The sequence below is a fragment of the Lithobates pipiens genome, unplaced genomic scaffold (genome assembly GCF_037356315.1).
Source record: "Lithobates pipiens isolate NorthernLeopardFrog02 unplaced genomic scaffold, aLitPip1_a1.2 Scaffold_16, whole genome shotgun sequence".
Taxonomy (NCBI): Eukaryota; Metazoa; Chordata; class Amphibia; order Anura; family Ranidae; genus Lithobates; species Lithobates pipiens.
The window spans coordinates 477466060-477483408 of record NW_027507748.1 but is presented as its reverse complement, the minus strand read 5'-3'; the positions used below and the strand labels follow the sequence as shown (position 1 = coordinate 477483408).

At 42.4% G+C, this 17349-nt stretch overlaps 1 protein-coding gene across 1 annotated transcript in view; it reads right to left on the bottom strand.

The window, feature by feature from the left end:
• The window catches only part of SLC15A1 (solute carrier family 15 member 1), a 90867-nt gene that overhangs the window by 28720 nt on the left and 44798 nt on the right, over positions 1–17349 (bottom strand). The window contains exons 16-19 of the mRNA XM_077482990.1: positions 13945–14073; positions 4046–4192; positions 2471–2517; positions 462–569 (exon numbers count right to left, since the gene is read on the bottom strand). Of these exons, the coding sequence (XP_077339116.1) occupies positions 462–569; positions 2471–2517; positions 4046–4192; positions 13945–14073 (431 nt within the window). The remainder of the gene's footprint in view (positions 1–461; positions 570–2470; positions 2518–4045; positions 4193–13944; positions 14074–17349) is intronic.

The window sequence follows — 17349 nt, the reverse complement described above, 5'->3', positions numbered from 1 at the left end:
TGCGATGTCCATGATCGGATGTGATTCGCACCGCACTGCAGTGCAAATCACATGCAATCTCTGTGCGATGCGATTTCAGCCGTACAGATAGTATGGCTGAATTCGCATCGCATCCGGCCCAAATTCGCACAGGACCCTTTTTTGGTCCGAAGCAGAATCGGATCGCATGGGTGTTCACCATGCGATCCGATTCCGGTCCGAGTTTGTAGATCGCACTGCGATATGCGAACTGATTTGGAGGTGTCATTAACTTTTAACTGACACTCCCAGCAGTTCGCATAGGGCAGTGTGAACTGCCGCTGGGAGACATACGATGCGGGAACCCACAGTGGATTCGCAGCGTTCCCGCATCGCAGCAGTGTGAACCTAGCCTTATTGTGCAGAAAAAAGTATTATCATTTAACAAAAGAAAATTTTTTACATAGCTTTCAGTTATGCAGATCTAAAATGAATGTACTTACGTGCCCAAATTTTGCATAGTGTAATTGGAAAAGCTGAACGGTGAAATCTCACCAAGGCTTGTATCATCCACTGTTATGTTGATTGTTTCTGGAAGATTATTAATAAACCTGCAAGAACAAATTGTGAACATAACCTGTTAGAGAGGTACTGCTTCAAATCCAGTAGGTACCAGAAGTTGTTCAGTTGTCCATGCAGTAGTTCGACTTTTTGAGCAGAAATCCTATGCACTATGATAAATGGCATATAACTGAAACTTTGTCATCATGTTACACATACATTGCTGTTTGTTTGCCTATACCTATAATTGCTGAAGCTATACATATTATGATTTTTTGACCTATCTGATGTTCATTTGTCAAGATCTGCACAAGTTTTTGATTAAAGCTTTCTATGATCTACAAGATGTAATTTGGATTGTGTCAATGTCTGTCAATGCTACTGAGATTGTAAGTTATAGCTATCTCACCACGAATGGAACAGTTATAGAAATGCTGCATTTTCAATTTTAACTTTAGTGACAAATGTAAGAACAAAGCTATCCTAGTGTTAGATGTATTTTTCATGTTAAGTGCATGCATGTATTACCTCTCAGAAAGATTACAGTCCTCCCTCTAACAATGTCTTCATCTGATTTTCTGTGCAGAATTATGGTGCTATCATTGTTCTGGCATAATCCATGGTCAACATCTGCATTCTGGATTAACAATCTGATCTAGAAATGGGCTTGTGCAGTGCTTGTCTATATGCATACTTTAGGGTTGATTTACTAAAGGCAAATAGGCTATTCACTTTGGAAGGAAAGTTGCACTTTGCAGGGGAATTTCCCCCAAAGTTCAATGAATGTGGTGAAATTTCCCTTTGCAAAAAATACCCAATAACGTGCAAAGAAAAAAATACAGCATATTTGCTTGCACATGATCAGATGGTGGAAGTTAACAGAGCTTCAACTCATTTACTAAACTGTGGGGAAAATTCCCTTGCAAAGTGCAACTTCACTTGCAAAGTGAACAGTGTATTTGCCTTTAGTGAATCAACCCTTATTATCTCACCTAGATAGGCGACCCTCTGCTGCAACTCCTCACTTTCTGACTGCTGCAAAGTCACAATGTTGAAGCCTGATCAGTGGTGGAGAGGAGACAAATGATATTCTCTGTATCCTGCAGCAGTCTGATGACTTAATTGACCCAGATTGCACTTCTAAGCTTAGGTAAAGCACTTGACTGGAGCTTTAGCACTGCTTTTTAATAATTAATAGTACATCTTTAGCTGTATATTGTATAACCATATTCATGCAGTCCATGATACATTTTCAGGACAATTTTCAGGGTATGCACCCTTCTTTTAAGGTCCAAGCAGTTGTAAGGTGGCTTTTCCAAAGCAGATAGAGGAGGAAAGAGTGTGATAAATAGTACCTAGTGCCTACCACAACTCACACAGCTCTAACGCCAGGCCAGCTATGCTATTAAGAAAAAGTTGGAAACAAATACAACTAGTGAAGTTCTGCATTATATGACTGAAGGTTAAAATATTTATAGTAAAACAAAGGTAGAATTGGCTTACTAGACAGTATATGAAAAAGGGTTTGAGATTTATTAGGCATCTTACTGTAAAATTAAATGATTTTAAAAAGAATATGGCGTATCATGAAAACTGGACTTTATTGTAGTCCTTAGAACTGAATAATACAAGTGGGGATAGTAAATGAGCTACATTACCATTGTGCAAAGTCAGGACACTATCGCCCCAGGTGAAAAGGCCAATGTGCAGCACCTTGCCCTTTTTGTTCCTCCTCCTGCTTAGGCACCCAAGGCAGCAATATCTTTTGCTTACTCCTTGGCCCTGCCACTGTGTGAAAGTGGGTCTGGTGGGGGACTCATCGTCCACCTAATCCTGCTGTATGACATGAAGTAGGAATCACCCACAGTAATTTTTAGCATATAGCATGTTCTAACTTCATTCTAATGGTATTGGCAATAGTTACTGTATATAGTATTTTTTAAAATCTGACCTTATAGCATTGCTTCCTTGTTCTGGTTTGCTGGTTATGTCTTCAGCCTGCATTGAACAAAAAGACACTATTTTAACATATAGGGTATTTTGCACAAAGTTTTATCAAGAAATATGTCTAAAAAGCTAACACACGTTGACACATGTTAATACAGAAATAATTATCAACTTGTCATCTCCAATGCATTGAACATACACACACACACACCAAATCACAGCCAGCATATTTCCCTCTTTTCAGTACAGGTTTTTTGTTATTAGACATGTGCATTCGTTTTCGTCCGAATGCATTTTCGTTCGAAGTTCAGGTATTTTCGTTATCGTTTTGACAAACGATAACGAAAGCACAGAATCCGAAAAAGGAAAGATCCGACATAAATAAATGCTTTATTTTTGTTTTAGTTTTGACACAGTTCGATACAGATAGGAGATTCAAAGTGACTCTAACAATAACAATCTGTGTCTATTGAACGTGTATCATAACAATCCATTCATTCACACAGGGTCAACACGACTTCCAGCACAACTTTGGAAGGCAACTTGGACACGACTTGAGTGTGAATCAGAGCGCGACTTACAACACGACTTTAATGTAAAAAAAAACGGCATGGGTTCCCCTTCAAGAGCATACCAGACCCGAAGGGCCTGGTATGGATATTAAGGGGAACCCCGCACCAAAAACAAAAAAATGGCGTGGGGATCCCCCTCAAAATCCATACCAGACCCTTATCTGAGCATGCAACCTGGCAGGCTGCAGGAAAAGAGGAGGGGGTGAGAGAGCGCCCCCCCTCCTGAACCATACCAGGCCACATGCCCTCAACATTGGGAGGGTGCTTTAAGGTAGACCCTCAAAGCACCTTGTCCCCATGTTGATGAGGACAAGGGCCTCATCCCCATAACCCTGGCCGGTGGTTGTGGGGGTCTGTGGGCGGGGGGGCTTATCGGAATCCAGAAGCCCCCTTTAACAAGGGGACCCCCAGATCCTGGCCTCCCCCGTGTGAAATGGTAAGGGTGTACAAATGTACCCCTACCATTTCACAAAAAAAGTGACAAAAAAGTGTTAAAAATGACAGGAGATAGTCTTTGGCAATTCCTTTATTAAAGTCTTCTTTCATCTTCTTTCTTCCGGTCTTCTTCCTTCTTCCTTTCTTCATCCTTTGGTTTCTTCCTCCATCTTCTTCTTCCTCCGATCCTCTTCTTCCTCCGATCTTCTTCTTCCTCCGATCCGCTTCTTCTTGCTCTGCTGTTCTCGTCTGGCATCTTCCTCCACGGCGTCTCTTCTTGGTTCTTGGGCCACTCCGCGCAATGGGAGGCTCCCGCTGTGTGACGCTTCTCTTTTTCTGACAGTTCTTTTATAACGGAGGACGGGGCCACCCGGTGACTCCGCCCCCTCTGACACATGGTTCCTCCACGTCGTAGTGTTGTACGTCACTGCATTCTTGATGGTCGAAAGTTCAGAGAACTTTTGTGTGACTGTGTGTATGCAAGACAGCTTGAGCGGAATCCCGTTGGAATTCCATCGGAAAAACCATCTGAAACGTTTCCGACCAAAATTACGACGTTGTTTACTACTTACCCAGTTTGTGGACAGTCCATTTTGATTTGAGATGATATAGGTGTATCGTAGCGCCCATGGAAGGTTAGCAATAATTAAAGGCTCAGTGCGATTTCCATAGTTCACATCCATTTCACTAGACACCTGAAGAGTCCTGTAGTCAGCTTCCTAAAAAATGGGAGATTTTGAAACATTTTGGTAAATGTGTAATGGTGGACAGCAAAGAAAAAGCATACATTTGTCACTTAAAAAGATAAAATTCAAGGATTATTCATGATTTTATGTAATTTTTAGACTACAGAAATATAAATATTTGTCAGTGGAAGATACTTTAATGCAACTGTTGTATGAGAGCTGTACAAATTGAAAAGGTAACTAATAGCATTTTCAGATTTAGGTGGTGCAAAGGGCAATGGCGATGTGCAAAGCATAATATTCCCAAACAACCAGGAAGAGGTAGAACTGGTAAATGCGGCTTGGCTGCTCAGGCACCCAGTGCTGTGATGTGGGGAGAGTCCATATCTCTGTAAAAGCTTCAAATCACATTCCTACATATGCCTAGCACAGGTTCATGTGATCATCTGACATTTATTAATCCAAAATACGGTTATTTGTAAAGGATTGCAGCATTTTTCACATCGACATTGCTTCTTGCTCTGGATTTCTGAATAAGCCTATTTATGTACACTATCTTTATACCATATAAAAATACACTCATAATACATGGTTGAGAAGTAGGTATGAAAATTCTTTATTAGAATTAAGTGAGCTCAGTTCACAACACTGAGCTGGGGCGGATGAGTGACGAGAGGGCGTAACGTCCGACCGAGGGGAGGGGCCGCCAGCGCTACAGCTCACCGCACCGACGAACAAGAAGCAGGACATGGCTTGGAGCGGGGAGGTGAGAGATCCCAGCCCAGCCATGCGGGAGCCCACGGGGCAGTAGCTCGGAGCGGTGTAGCAGTATTCCACAGCCCTTGGAACAGAACACTCCTTGACCCTCACAGCTCTTCGGTTGGCCCCCCCCTCGTTCCCCCGCACAGCTGATTCCCTCGTCTAAGCATCAGGACTTCGGAGGTATCCGGGGATGTTTCTAGCAGGAGATACAGCAGAGAAAAGGACGGTAACTTCATTAACATCACAATGTCTCGGCAGAGTAATATATATGTATATAGGGGAAAGCAATCAATGTGAAAATGGAGACAGCTTATGCTGGTAAGGGGAGTCTTGCATACATAGATGGTTAAAGCGTTTGATGTAAGGTGTGCACTAATGTGGCTGGGTGTTCCCGCTGAGTAGAGTTGAACCTCAAGTGTCCTAAAGGGAAGTTTTTTTTTTTTTTGCATGGCCGGATAAACCATAAACAGGACTGCAGTTTTTTCACATATGCCTATATCGAATGCTGCTTGATTTATTTTGAGTCAGGAACCTAGAAGGCAATGTCCTAAGACAGTGGTAGATCCGCTGGGTTGACACATTATTATCCCCGCAAGATAAAATTGATTAATACATCACAGACTATCTCAAAAATCGCATATGACAATTACACATGTGAAACAACACGCTGGAAAAGTCGCATGGTTCTAAAAATTACGGCGATAAACACATATTGACAAGGAGAGTCGCATATAGATATGTGGAGGAAGCCTCTGAGGGTCCACTTTTATCCTGTTGAGATTGTACCTGCTGAGAGAAGTATCCCCACCTGTGAGCAACATTGATTGCAGAATCAGTTTATACATATGAGAGCACGGACATAACGGAATGAGTTAGAAAAAGCATTTTTTTTTTGCTCTTTTTTTTTCCCTGGCATGCTTGGAGGTGATCAGAGAAATAAATCTGATTTAAAGAATCCTAGAAGAAGATATAGCAAGGATGAATAAACTGTAACGGGATGTACTCGCTACCACACATTTTTAGGCCCAAACGCATGGCTTGATATATCTGGGGTAGGGAACTTAAAGGTACAGCCCCAAGATATTGTTGGCTCCATGGGATAGATGCGTATTGTTTCTGCAGCAGACAAACTGAACAAAACAAGACAGACTACCTCAATTATACATGACATTGTACATTTTAAACAGCACGGTGAAAAGTCGCATGAGTTGATTCCGGGACCTGTGCTCAGATCAATGCGCATTTTCCCCCGGACCTCTTATATATCTAATTTTTTTTTTTTTTTCTTCTTTCCTTCTTGTGGGGTATACGTTTGAAATAAGGCTTGGAGGCCAATTCTTACAGCCTGTCTGTCAATTCTCCTTGTACTGGGCCTGGTACATCAAGATGGCACGTTGCTAAAGACACTCGATAACATATTCGGACGACTCTGCGCTCCCCAGGTTCCACAGGCCTCTGCCTAGGGGAGGGTTGGCACAACCCGAGGTTGCCCTTCGTCTAAGCAAAACATCCCCCCAGGATATATATTTATACCATTTAGAGGGGGTAATAACTTGGGGAAGCTGTTAAAGTAATAATAACGGGGTGCAGTATTAATCTACTGAGAGAGGAAGTCAACTGTGAGGGACCCCCGGGCAGTCAGCCAGTGGAACACAGGCATATAGTAGGAGGTAGGCTGGTAACCCCTAAGCAAAATTGGGGAGCAAAGAGATAAATAGGATTAATTAGCCACATAGAAGGCGAATCGCAGGAGGAAGCGACTTCAATGAGGATTCAGGACTAAAAGGAAAGAGTTACTGGGGTGCTCGGTTTCATATAAGTTTGAAATATAGTGAAATATGAGTAAATCAGCGAACAAGATGGCGAAAAGTGGAGCCTCACGAAATTTTAAAGATAAGAGCCATGATACGACTATTCAACAATATATGACACAAGGAGCAAGCCCCAAAGAATCGGGATCGGATAAAAGGCAACCAACCATCTCAGATTACAAGAAGGGAACAGGAAAACATAAGGGCGGAGGAGCACACCAGGACAGGGAGGACACAATAACACATAGCAAATGGGAGAGTAGTAAAATGGAAGAATCAAGGACAGAAGATCTCCCCCCCTCAAAAGGAGAAATGGCGGAGATGCTCTTAAAATTAGAGAATGCAATTAAAACAGATATTAGGGGACTTCGAGAAGATTTAGGAGGACTACTAGAGAGAGTAGAAGCTACAGAAAATCGCATCGACCTCCAAGCCTTAGAGTTAAACAAAGTTTCAGATCAATTAAAAATATTACAACTAACACAAAGGAATATGCTCTATAAATTGGAAGACCAGGAGAATAGAAGCAGAAGGCAAAACTTGAAGCTCCGCTCGATCCCGGAAACTAAAGGTGAAGATTTAAGATCAATACTAAATAGCATTCTATCCCCCTGCTGGGGAAATGAGACGGGAGCCCCCCTAAGGATCGATAGAATTCATAGAATCGGTAAAGCAAGAACTGGAGATTTGGATAGACCGAGAGATATAATTGTGCGGTTCACATTTTTTGGCGCGGGGAGTCAGGGAGTCAGGGGGGGGGGGGAGGAGGGAGGCGGGAGGGTGTAAGGTGGGGGAAGGGAAGTAAAGTGGAAAGAGGGGTTAGGGAGGAAAGAGAAAGAAAAATAATGTGGACCACCCAAATAAACATGAGACAAAGTACCTTTGTAGGGCTGGGGAGCACTAGGACAAATAGATGGGTAACAGTAAAATAGACGGCTTGAAATTTATGTCCTATAATGTTAAGGGCATGAATACCCCAACAAAACGCCATAAGATCCTAGCAGAGCTAAAACGGTATGAGGCCGACGTTGTATCCCTCCAGGAGACTCATATCTCCCTTGCATCAAACATAAGGCTGTACTCTAGCAACTATCCGGTCTGGTATTATAGCGATACTATATCGGCTAGAAGTAGAGGGGTAGCGATAGGGTTCTCTAAAAGTACAAGATTTCAATTAAGTGAAAAAATGTGCGATGCAGAGGGAAGATATCTGTTTCTAAAGGGTACTCTAGAGGAACTGGAGTGTACTTTGGTAAATATATATGCACCCAATAGCAATCCAATCAGTTTTTTAAATAAGACATTAAATAAACTTATGAATTTTAAAACAGGTTATGTAATTATGATGGGGGATATGAACTTCGGCCTCAATCCGGAAGTAGATAGTTCATCGGATGTAAAGAAGGGGAGAAGCTCTGTACATAAAAATTTACTACAAAAGCTGTACAAAAATCAATTAGTAGATATATGGAGAGTAAAGAATCCTCTGGTACGTGACTATTCCTTTTATTCTACAGTCCATGGGACGTATTCACGTATCGACTATATTTTCATAGACCATGGGCTATTGGAATATGTGACGGACACGGGGATAGAAGTTATGACCCTCTCGGACCATGCTCCGGTAAAACTATGCTTGAATATTTCAAGGATAGGAAGGAAAACCTCTACATGGCGGTTGAATGAAGAGTTGCTGCTTGGGGAGGAGGACAGAATAAAAATTGCGAGTGCGATCGAACAATATTTTATACATAACGACACAGAGGAAATCAAAAGCCATACGTTGTGGGATGCACATAAGGCCTACATAAGGGGGATACTGATATCTAAGGGATCTAAAAAGAAAAAAATGAGAGCCGAAAAAATCAACAATTTAATGAGAGAGATACACCATTTGGAACAGGTTCATAAAAAAAGTAGGTTACAAAAAGATCTGGTACTTAACCACTTGGGTACCGCGCTATTGCCGAATGACGGCATTAGCGCGGACCTAGATTTCCGGGACTACGTCTATTGACGTCGTCCCGGTTACGAGCGGCCTGCGCGCCCTGTGATCGGCGAGTCCGTGAGACTCGCCTGATCACCGATCCGTGTAAGGGGTCGATCCCGACCCCTTATCACGTGATCAGCTGTCAGCCAATGGCAGCTGATCATGTGATAGAACGGAGCCGGTAATCGGCTATTATTCCTCCTCGCGCTGACAGCGCGAGGAGAAAAAAAAAAAGCCGATCGCCGGCGGCCGTGATCGGGACATCAGTCCCGATCACGGCCAGCAATGAAAGTCACCACATGCCACCTGCCAGTGCCCACCTGCCTCCCGCAGTGCCATCCTGAAGTTTAACAAAGTAAAAGTAAGTGCCCCCCGTCTGTGCCCATAATGCCCACAGTGCCACCCACAGTGCCACCCCACAGTGCCACCCCACAGTGCCACCCACAGTGCCACCCACAGTGCCACCCACAGTGCCACCCAATCTGCCTCAAAGGTGCTGCACCCCAGTGCCGCCCATCAGTGCCCAGCAGTGCCGCCCATCAGTGCCCAGCAGTGCCGCCCATCAGTGCCCAGCAGTGCCACCTATCAGAGCCACCTATCAGTGCCACCTATCAGTGCCCATCAGTCCCATCTATCTGTGGTACCTATCAGTGCCCATCCGTGCCACCCATCCGTGCCACTTATCCGTGCCACCCATCCGTGCCATCTTATCTGTGCCCATCTTTGCCCATCAGTGCCGCCTTATCTGTGCCCATCGGTGCCGCCTTATCTGTGCCTATTAGTGCCGCCTTAACTATGCCTATCAGTGCCCACCAGTGCAGCCTATCAGTGCCCACCAATGCAGCCTATCAGTGCCCACCAATGCAGCCCATCAGTGCCCACCAATGCAGCCTATCAGTGCCGCCTTATCAGCGCACTTCAATGAAGGAGAAAAATGACCCGTTTGCAAAATTTTATAACAAACTATTAAAACATGATTTTTTTTTTTTTGCATCTTTTTTTGTTTGTTTAGCAAAAAATAAAACTCCGAGCTGTAACTAAATACCACCAAAAGAAAGCTCTATTTGTGGGAAAAAAAATGATAAAAATTTCATTTGGATACAGTGTTGTATGCCCGCGCAATTGTCATTCAAAGTGCATCAGCGCTGAAAGCTGAAAATTGGTCTGGGACTGAGGGGGGTTTAAGTGCCCAGTAAGCAAGTGGTTAAAAAGATATTAACGGCAAGGATGGAGCTGAAGGACCTCCTAGACCAAGAAGCTAGGATGGTGTTTAAAGGGTTGGCCAAGGAACAATATATATGGGGAGATAAACCAAGTAAGTTTCTAGCTAGAATGTTAAAAAAGAAAAAAGGGAAAAATTTTATTGGGGTAATTAAGAATAAAAATGGGAAAATGTTCCATACCACCAAAGATATAGCAGAAATCTTCAGATCATACTTCGAGGGGATATTCTCAGATAGTAAGGTAGGTGCAAATAACGGGGAGAAAGAGAAGAAGATTAGGGAATTCTTGGGAAAAACTATACTCACTAAAATTACCCCCACTGAAAGGGAGATGCTCGAAAGGCCAGTCTCGGAAGAAGAAATAGTGAGAGCTCTATTAAAATCAGCTACAGGAAAATCCCCGGGACCAGATGGTTTTACAACATTTTATTACAAAACATTCAGAGAAGCCCTTGTCCCCCAAATGTGCCGGTACATGAATGGTTTGGGAGAAGAATATGGAATGAGTAGGGAAGATTTAATGGCAACAATTACATTAATCCAGAAAGAAGGCAAGGATCCCACGCAGTGCACCAGCTACAGGCCGATCTGGCTGTTAAACGCAGATACAAAACTCTATGCTAAAGTACTTGCAGAGCGAATGAAGGATTTAATGACAACACTGGTTCACCCAGATCAGACAGGATTCATAGGTGGTCGGGAGGGGAAGGACAACGGAATAAAGACACTCCTCCTACTCCAGAAGATGCGACAGGGTGGAACCCCCAGTCTGCTTCTGTCGCTGGACGCACAGAAAGCCTTCGACAGAGTAGACTGGGGGTTTATGTTTAAGACACTGGAGAAGATGGGGTTAGGACCAAAGATGATACAGAGGGTGAAGGTATTGTACGAACACCCAAAGACATGTATAAAAGTTAATGGGTGTGAGTCAGAGTCCTTTGAGATGGAGAGGGGTACAAGGCAAGGTTGCCCGCTTTCGCCCCTCCTATTTGTGCTCTCTTTGGAACCACTTTTAGCGGCAATAAGGGGAGACCCTGGAATAGAGGGGGTGAAAGTGGGAAAAGTTGAATACAAATATTCCGCTTTTGCGGACGATATATTATTGTATTTGAACAACCCCAAGACATCTATGCCAGAATTATTACATCTACTAGACCAATATGGGGAAGTGTCAAACTTTAAAATTAATAGGTCAAAATCAGAGATAATGAATATTAATATTAGCAAGCGAGAGGCACAAAGTATGCAACAGAATTGGAAAATCCAGTGGAGGAGCGAACTGAAATATTTAGGGATAAAACTATCAAAAACAGAAAGGAAAATGTACCGCTGTAACTACATTCCGTTATTAGATGAGATACAGGCAGAATGTAAAAGGTGTAGTTATAGACCACTATCGTGGTTGGGGAGAATAAACTCATTAAAGATGATAATATTCCCTAAGATCTTATATAGGTTTCAGATGCTCCCAATACCTTTGTCCAATGTATACCTATCGAAAATTAAAAACCATCCTAATGAAATTTGTCTGGAAAAATAAAAAAGCTAGGGTGGCCTTCGCGACACTTCGACAACCAAAAAATAGGGGTGGAGTGGCAATGCCAGACGTGCAGACTTATTATGAAGCAGTTGTAGTGTCCAGAGTGAGTGAATGGAGTAGAAGGGATAACACAGAGAAAAGATGGGTGAGATTGGAACACGAATTATGTAGAACAAAATTGGAGAAGCAAATCTGGAACCCACCACATGAGAGAAGTGTATTTTTGGAAGGGAACAACATTACACGAAACACGTTGCGGATTTGGGATAAGATATATAGGCAATTTAATGGGAAATACAATTCACCACTTATAGCGTTAAAGCACAATAATTTTTTTTTACCAGGGTGTCAGGAGATAGGAGGAAACTGGGTCAAGGAAAAGGTAAAATTAAAAGATGTAATGAAAGGGGAAGGGATAGCACCATATCACGAGTTGGCACAAAAAAAAGAGATGATGATAATTGATGAGTGGAGGTACGCACAGCTTTCAAGTTTTATTAAAAAACTCCCCCCACAGATTAGAACAGCGGAAGATTTAACTCCTTTGGAACAATTATGTTCATTAAAGACGTCAAAGAAAATTGTTTCGAGATGGTATAGAACGCTGTTGGAGGGAGTAGAGCTGGGGGTACCTGCGTACATCAAAAAATGGGGGAGGGAACTAGGAACACAACCAGATAACACAATATTAAGAAAAATATTTAAATTAGTGCATGGCTCAGCGGTAGATGCTGGAACTGCGGAAATGAGTTTCAAATGTATGACGAGATGGTACTACACCCCAGAGAGGAAAAGTAAATTTCAGCGGGATGGTGTTAGGGAATGTTGGCGGGGATGTAGAGAGTTGGGCACGATGACACATCTGTGGTGGAGTTGTCCAAAAATAGAACTGTACTGGAACCAAATCCTAGCCTTCATTAAAGAGATTACTAACAAAGAGGTGAAAGCTGATCCCTGGGTAGTGTTATTCCATGGGACAAAAATTGGGCTCAGACAATATAAGGAATCGGTGATTCCCCATTTGCTGAATGCAGGTAAAAAACTAATACCGAAAAAATGGCAAGAGAAGGAGGCCCCGTCAATGTGGGAATGGGTGGATGCGGTAGAAAAGACCTATAAGATGGAGTGTTTGAGAGTCAGCTTGGAAGAGCGGAGTAATACACCAATCATAGAGAAATGGAAGTGTTGGGCAGATTTTAGGAAGAAATGGCTCATCTCAGAGGGGTTGAGAAAGCCCTAAAATAGGTGTAGACAAGATACAATAAGGTACAAACTAGATAGAAATTAAAACTCTCACAGGGAAAACAAGATAAGGTGGTCCACAGATAGGAAGGGGGGGGGGGGTCGAGGTAAGAACAAGAAGGGGGATAAGATGGGAGTGTGATACCGAGAGGGATGATATGGTTATTATGAAGGTTGTTAGCCTGGTATTAACACTCTCAAAAAAAAAAAAAAAAAAACTTGCCACTATGATGTGACTGTATGGAAGGGACGCTGAGCTGTAAGCTGAGGTGGTCCCACGGTTATTAAATTGATTTCACTGAGTGGAAAAAAAAAAAAAAAAAGAATTAAGTGAGCTTTAGATTTGTTTATGTCGCTTGGTTAAAATATAAATTGATTTATACAATTGCTATTGTTTACTGTCATTTGCAAGTTATCACACAAATGTTTTGTTAAATATATACAAGGGTTCTTTAAAAAAGTTTTGCCACCTTTTTTTATTCTTTTTATTACCAAAACAAAAAACATCACTTTTACTAAACTGCAAGGTGAGCCGGCTTGCCAGGCAGACTAGTCACATGACACTCTCAGCCGTGTCCAATCGCTATTACTCCCGCCTTTACCGTTTCCAATGAAAATATAAAAGTGTAGAAACTTTTTGAAGATCAATCGTATTTTATAATATATACCCATAGAATAAAATTGGACATGTACATTTTTTTTATGTGCTGTAGATAAGTTGTCTGTGTTCAATACAATATTTTGTTCTTGTAAATGTTTATTTCTACAGAGGGTTATTTAATAGTCCTAACTACTGTGTTAGGACACGTTATAAAACCTAAGAAATGGAAAGAGGAGACATGAAAGAGATTTCTAACAGAAGGATTTGCTATAAAAAATACAATTTGTAGGCTGTATTTTTCTGCAAATCATATCAATTGTATTATAAATTTCTTATTGTTCTAAAGAATTATCTGTTTAACATAAGTTCCCAGAGGCCATCACTGGAACCGGCGTTGGTTAGCTTTTAACAAGCAGGCAAAAGTGACCTGTATATTCCTTGTGTTAAATCGAACCAGGACAATAATACAGACCATCAAAACTCTATAGTAGGAAATGCCCTACTGACCTATAACCCTAATATGAGGGATATTCAGTATTCAGAAATCAGAATTTGAGAACATAAATTGTATTTGTAATTTCTTATAAGAAAGTGTAAAATGAAAGTAACATCATACCTGTAGGTGGTCCAAAACCATGGAGAAATTAGACTTCGTTTCTCTAAAGTTAACAGTCAAATTTTGAGTTCCCAAATTTATAACTTTAACTTGTATCTGAGTGCTAGTTGGAAATGTTGGAAGAGTATTCTGTAAGAAAAAGAAGAACATTCTAATGGGTCAGATCACACTGATTATTTTGTTTTTGGTAGAAGCTAAAACATTACACTAGCTAATGTTTTGTGTTTCTTTTAACATTCAAGTTTTTATTTAAAAAAAAAAAATATAGTTGCAGCTCAACCTTACACGTCACAGGGCAGACAGTCCAAGGAAATGAAGATAGCGGTAAATAGTATGTGGTTATAGAGACCAGACATCGATAGATAGTGGTACATAGTATGTGGTTATAGAGACCAGACATTGATAACAAAGATAGTGGTACATAGTACATACACCGAAATCAGCTCATTTAGCAGTAATGTTCAACAGAAGCTGTCATGTCAGTCTAGAGAGGAACAAGGGTGTGATGTCCTGTTGTAGAAGAGAGGTCAAGAGTGAACATAAGGGAAAAAGTAATATGTAGGGTCAAGGTCGAATCTAGGTGGGGTGCTGGGGTGGGCTTCACCCCCCCTCTAGATTTCAGTGGCAACCCCCAGGCTGTTTGGATGCTGTGCAGCACTAAGTGTTCCAACTCCTCCCCATTATGCTGCCCGCCTCATTGCAGAAGCTCCCTTGAGACCCAGGGACTCTGCCAACTGGCCATGCTTCCTTAAACTCTGCTAATGCATGAAAGAGGTAGAGCAGTAAAATTGCTGTTTGTTGGATAAAAAAAGGAGAGTTGTGGATAGGGGTCCAGGGGTGAGCTGTGAAGGTGAGATATGAAGTGAGATATGGAAGGGGGCAGAAGTGAGATATGGAAGGGGGCAGAATTGTTTGTGGAATAGCTGCAGAGGTGATTTGTGGACAGGGGATGCAGAGTTGAGCTGTGAATGGCAGGTGCAGAAGTAAAATGTGGACAGGGGACATGAAGGCGAGGGGCAGGGACAAAGAGGTGAGTTGTGGACATGGACACAGATGTGAGTAGTGGATAGGGGACACAAAGGTGAGCAGTGAACTGGGGACACAAAGAAGATCTGTAGACGGGAGCACAGAGGACAGTTGTGGATGGAGGGTGCTCAACTTAGCTGTGGTAGGGGGATAAGATGAGGCATGGACAGGGGCGTAGACATAATTCTGACCACTGCACTTTGTATATTATATACCCTTGACCCCTATATGCTATATTGTAATTACATACCAAACTTTTCAACTTTGTCTCAACAGTTTCTGGTTGCTAAGGAGTGCCTGACTATTTTAAGTTCTTCTTTAAAGTGAATGTAAAGGTAAAATAATGTAAAAAAAATAACAAACATATCTATACTTACCTGCTCTGTGCAATAGAATTGCACAGAGAAGCCATGAACCTCTTCTTTTCAGGGCCCCTGCTGGTGCTCCTGGTCCCCCCCCCCCCCCCGTCCAGTGTCCCCATGGGAAGTCGCTCATGCCCAAGCCCTGCTGCTGCATCCATTGGCACAGACAGTGGGACTCAGCTCCGCCCCCAGCTCCCTCATCACTGGCTTTGATTAACAGCACTGGGAGCCAATGACTCCTGGTGCCCCAGCAAAGCCAGTGAGATGTGGAAGTGAGGGGGAGAGAAGAGCTGCAGATCTGCACAACGCTGGATCAAATGAGGGCTCAGGTATGTAAAAGAGGGGAGTGAGGGGGGGGGGGTGATGACACCTAAAGATTTTTTAACTTAATGCAAGGAATTCATTAAGGTATGAAATGTTTAGGCTCTACAACCACTTTAAGGTAGGCTCAGACAAAAGTGCTTGTTCTTTGTTTATATTCTGTGTGCAGAAAACCAAATGTATTGTAACAATTTCAGTTTTTTAAAATGATTGTGCTGAGGTTTATATGTATCTCTAAGAATCACAGTGGCATAAAAAAACTTTAAGCATATTTTATAGGTGTAAGCCTCTCCACTTTCATTGCAGTGAATCCATACCCACCATTTGCAATGACATGCCATGGGCACCGCATTATTCTATTCAATTTTGTGCCAGGTGGAGTTCTGTTTGCAGTACAGGAATCCCATAATAGCATGGTCCAGGGGAGGATCGCTTATCTCTGCACTGTAAACAGAGCAGATTTTTCTAGTAACATTCACAAACAACAGAGGCAGTTGGATGATCTGGAGGGGGGGGGGGGGAATAAGCCAAAAAAACTTGAAGGGGCGCCCTCCAAAGATAGCACATATATTGTGAAGTGGAAGGAAAATGATAAATGGTTTTCATTTTTTTTTTACAAATAAATATCTGAAAAGTGTGGTGTGCATTTGAATTCAGCCCCCTTTATTCTGATACCCCTAACTAAAATCTAGTGGTACCAATTGCCTTCAAAAGTTTACTAATTAGTAAATAGAGTCCCCCTTTGTTTAATTTAATCACAGTATAAATACAACTGTTCTGTGAAGCCTTCAGAGGTTTGTTAGAGAACCTTAGTGAACAAACAGCATCGTGAAGGCCAAGGGACACACCAGACATGTCAGGAATAACGTTTTGGAGAAGTTTAAAGCAGGGTTAGGTTTTAAAAAAATATCCCAAGCTTTGAACATCTCACGTAGCACTGTTCAATCCATCTTCTGAAATGGTGAGAGTATGGCACAACTTAAAACCTACCAAGACATGGCCGTCCACCTAAACTGACAGGCCAAGCAAGGAGTTCATTAATCAGAGAAGCAGCCAAGAGGCCTATGGTAACTCTGGAGGATATGCAGAGATCCACAGCTCAGGTCGGAGAATCTGTCCACAGGACAACTATAAGTTGTGCACTCCACAAATCTGTCCTTTATGGAAGAGTGGCAAGAAGAAAGTCATTGTTGAAAGAAAGCCATAAGAAGTCCCGTTTGTAATTTGCAAGAGGCCATGTGGGGGAGACAGCAAACATGTGGAAGATGGTGCTCTGGTCACATGAGACCAAAAATTGAACGTTTGGCCTAAAAGCAAAACGCTATGGGTGGAGGAAAATGAACACTGCGCATCACCCTGAACACACCATCCCCACCGTGAAACATGGTGGTGGCAGCATCATGTTGTGGGGATGCTTTTCCTCAGCAGGGACAGGGAAGCTGGTCAGAGTTCATGGGAAGATGTATGGAGCCAAAATCAGGACAATCTTAAAAGGAACAGCCAGAGCTACAATGGAATGGTTTAGATCAGGGATATGCAATTAGCGGACCTCCAGCTGTTGCAAAACTACAATTCCCATCATGCCTCTGCCTCTGGGAGTCATGCTTATGGCTGTCAGAGTCTTGCTATGCCTCATGGGACTTGTAGTTCTGCAACAGCTGGAGGTCCGCTAATTGCATATCCCTGGTTTAGATCA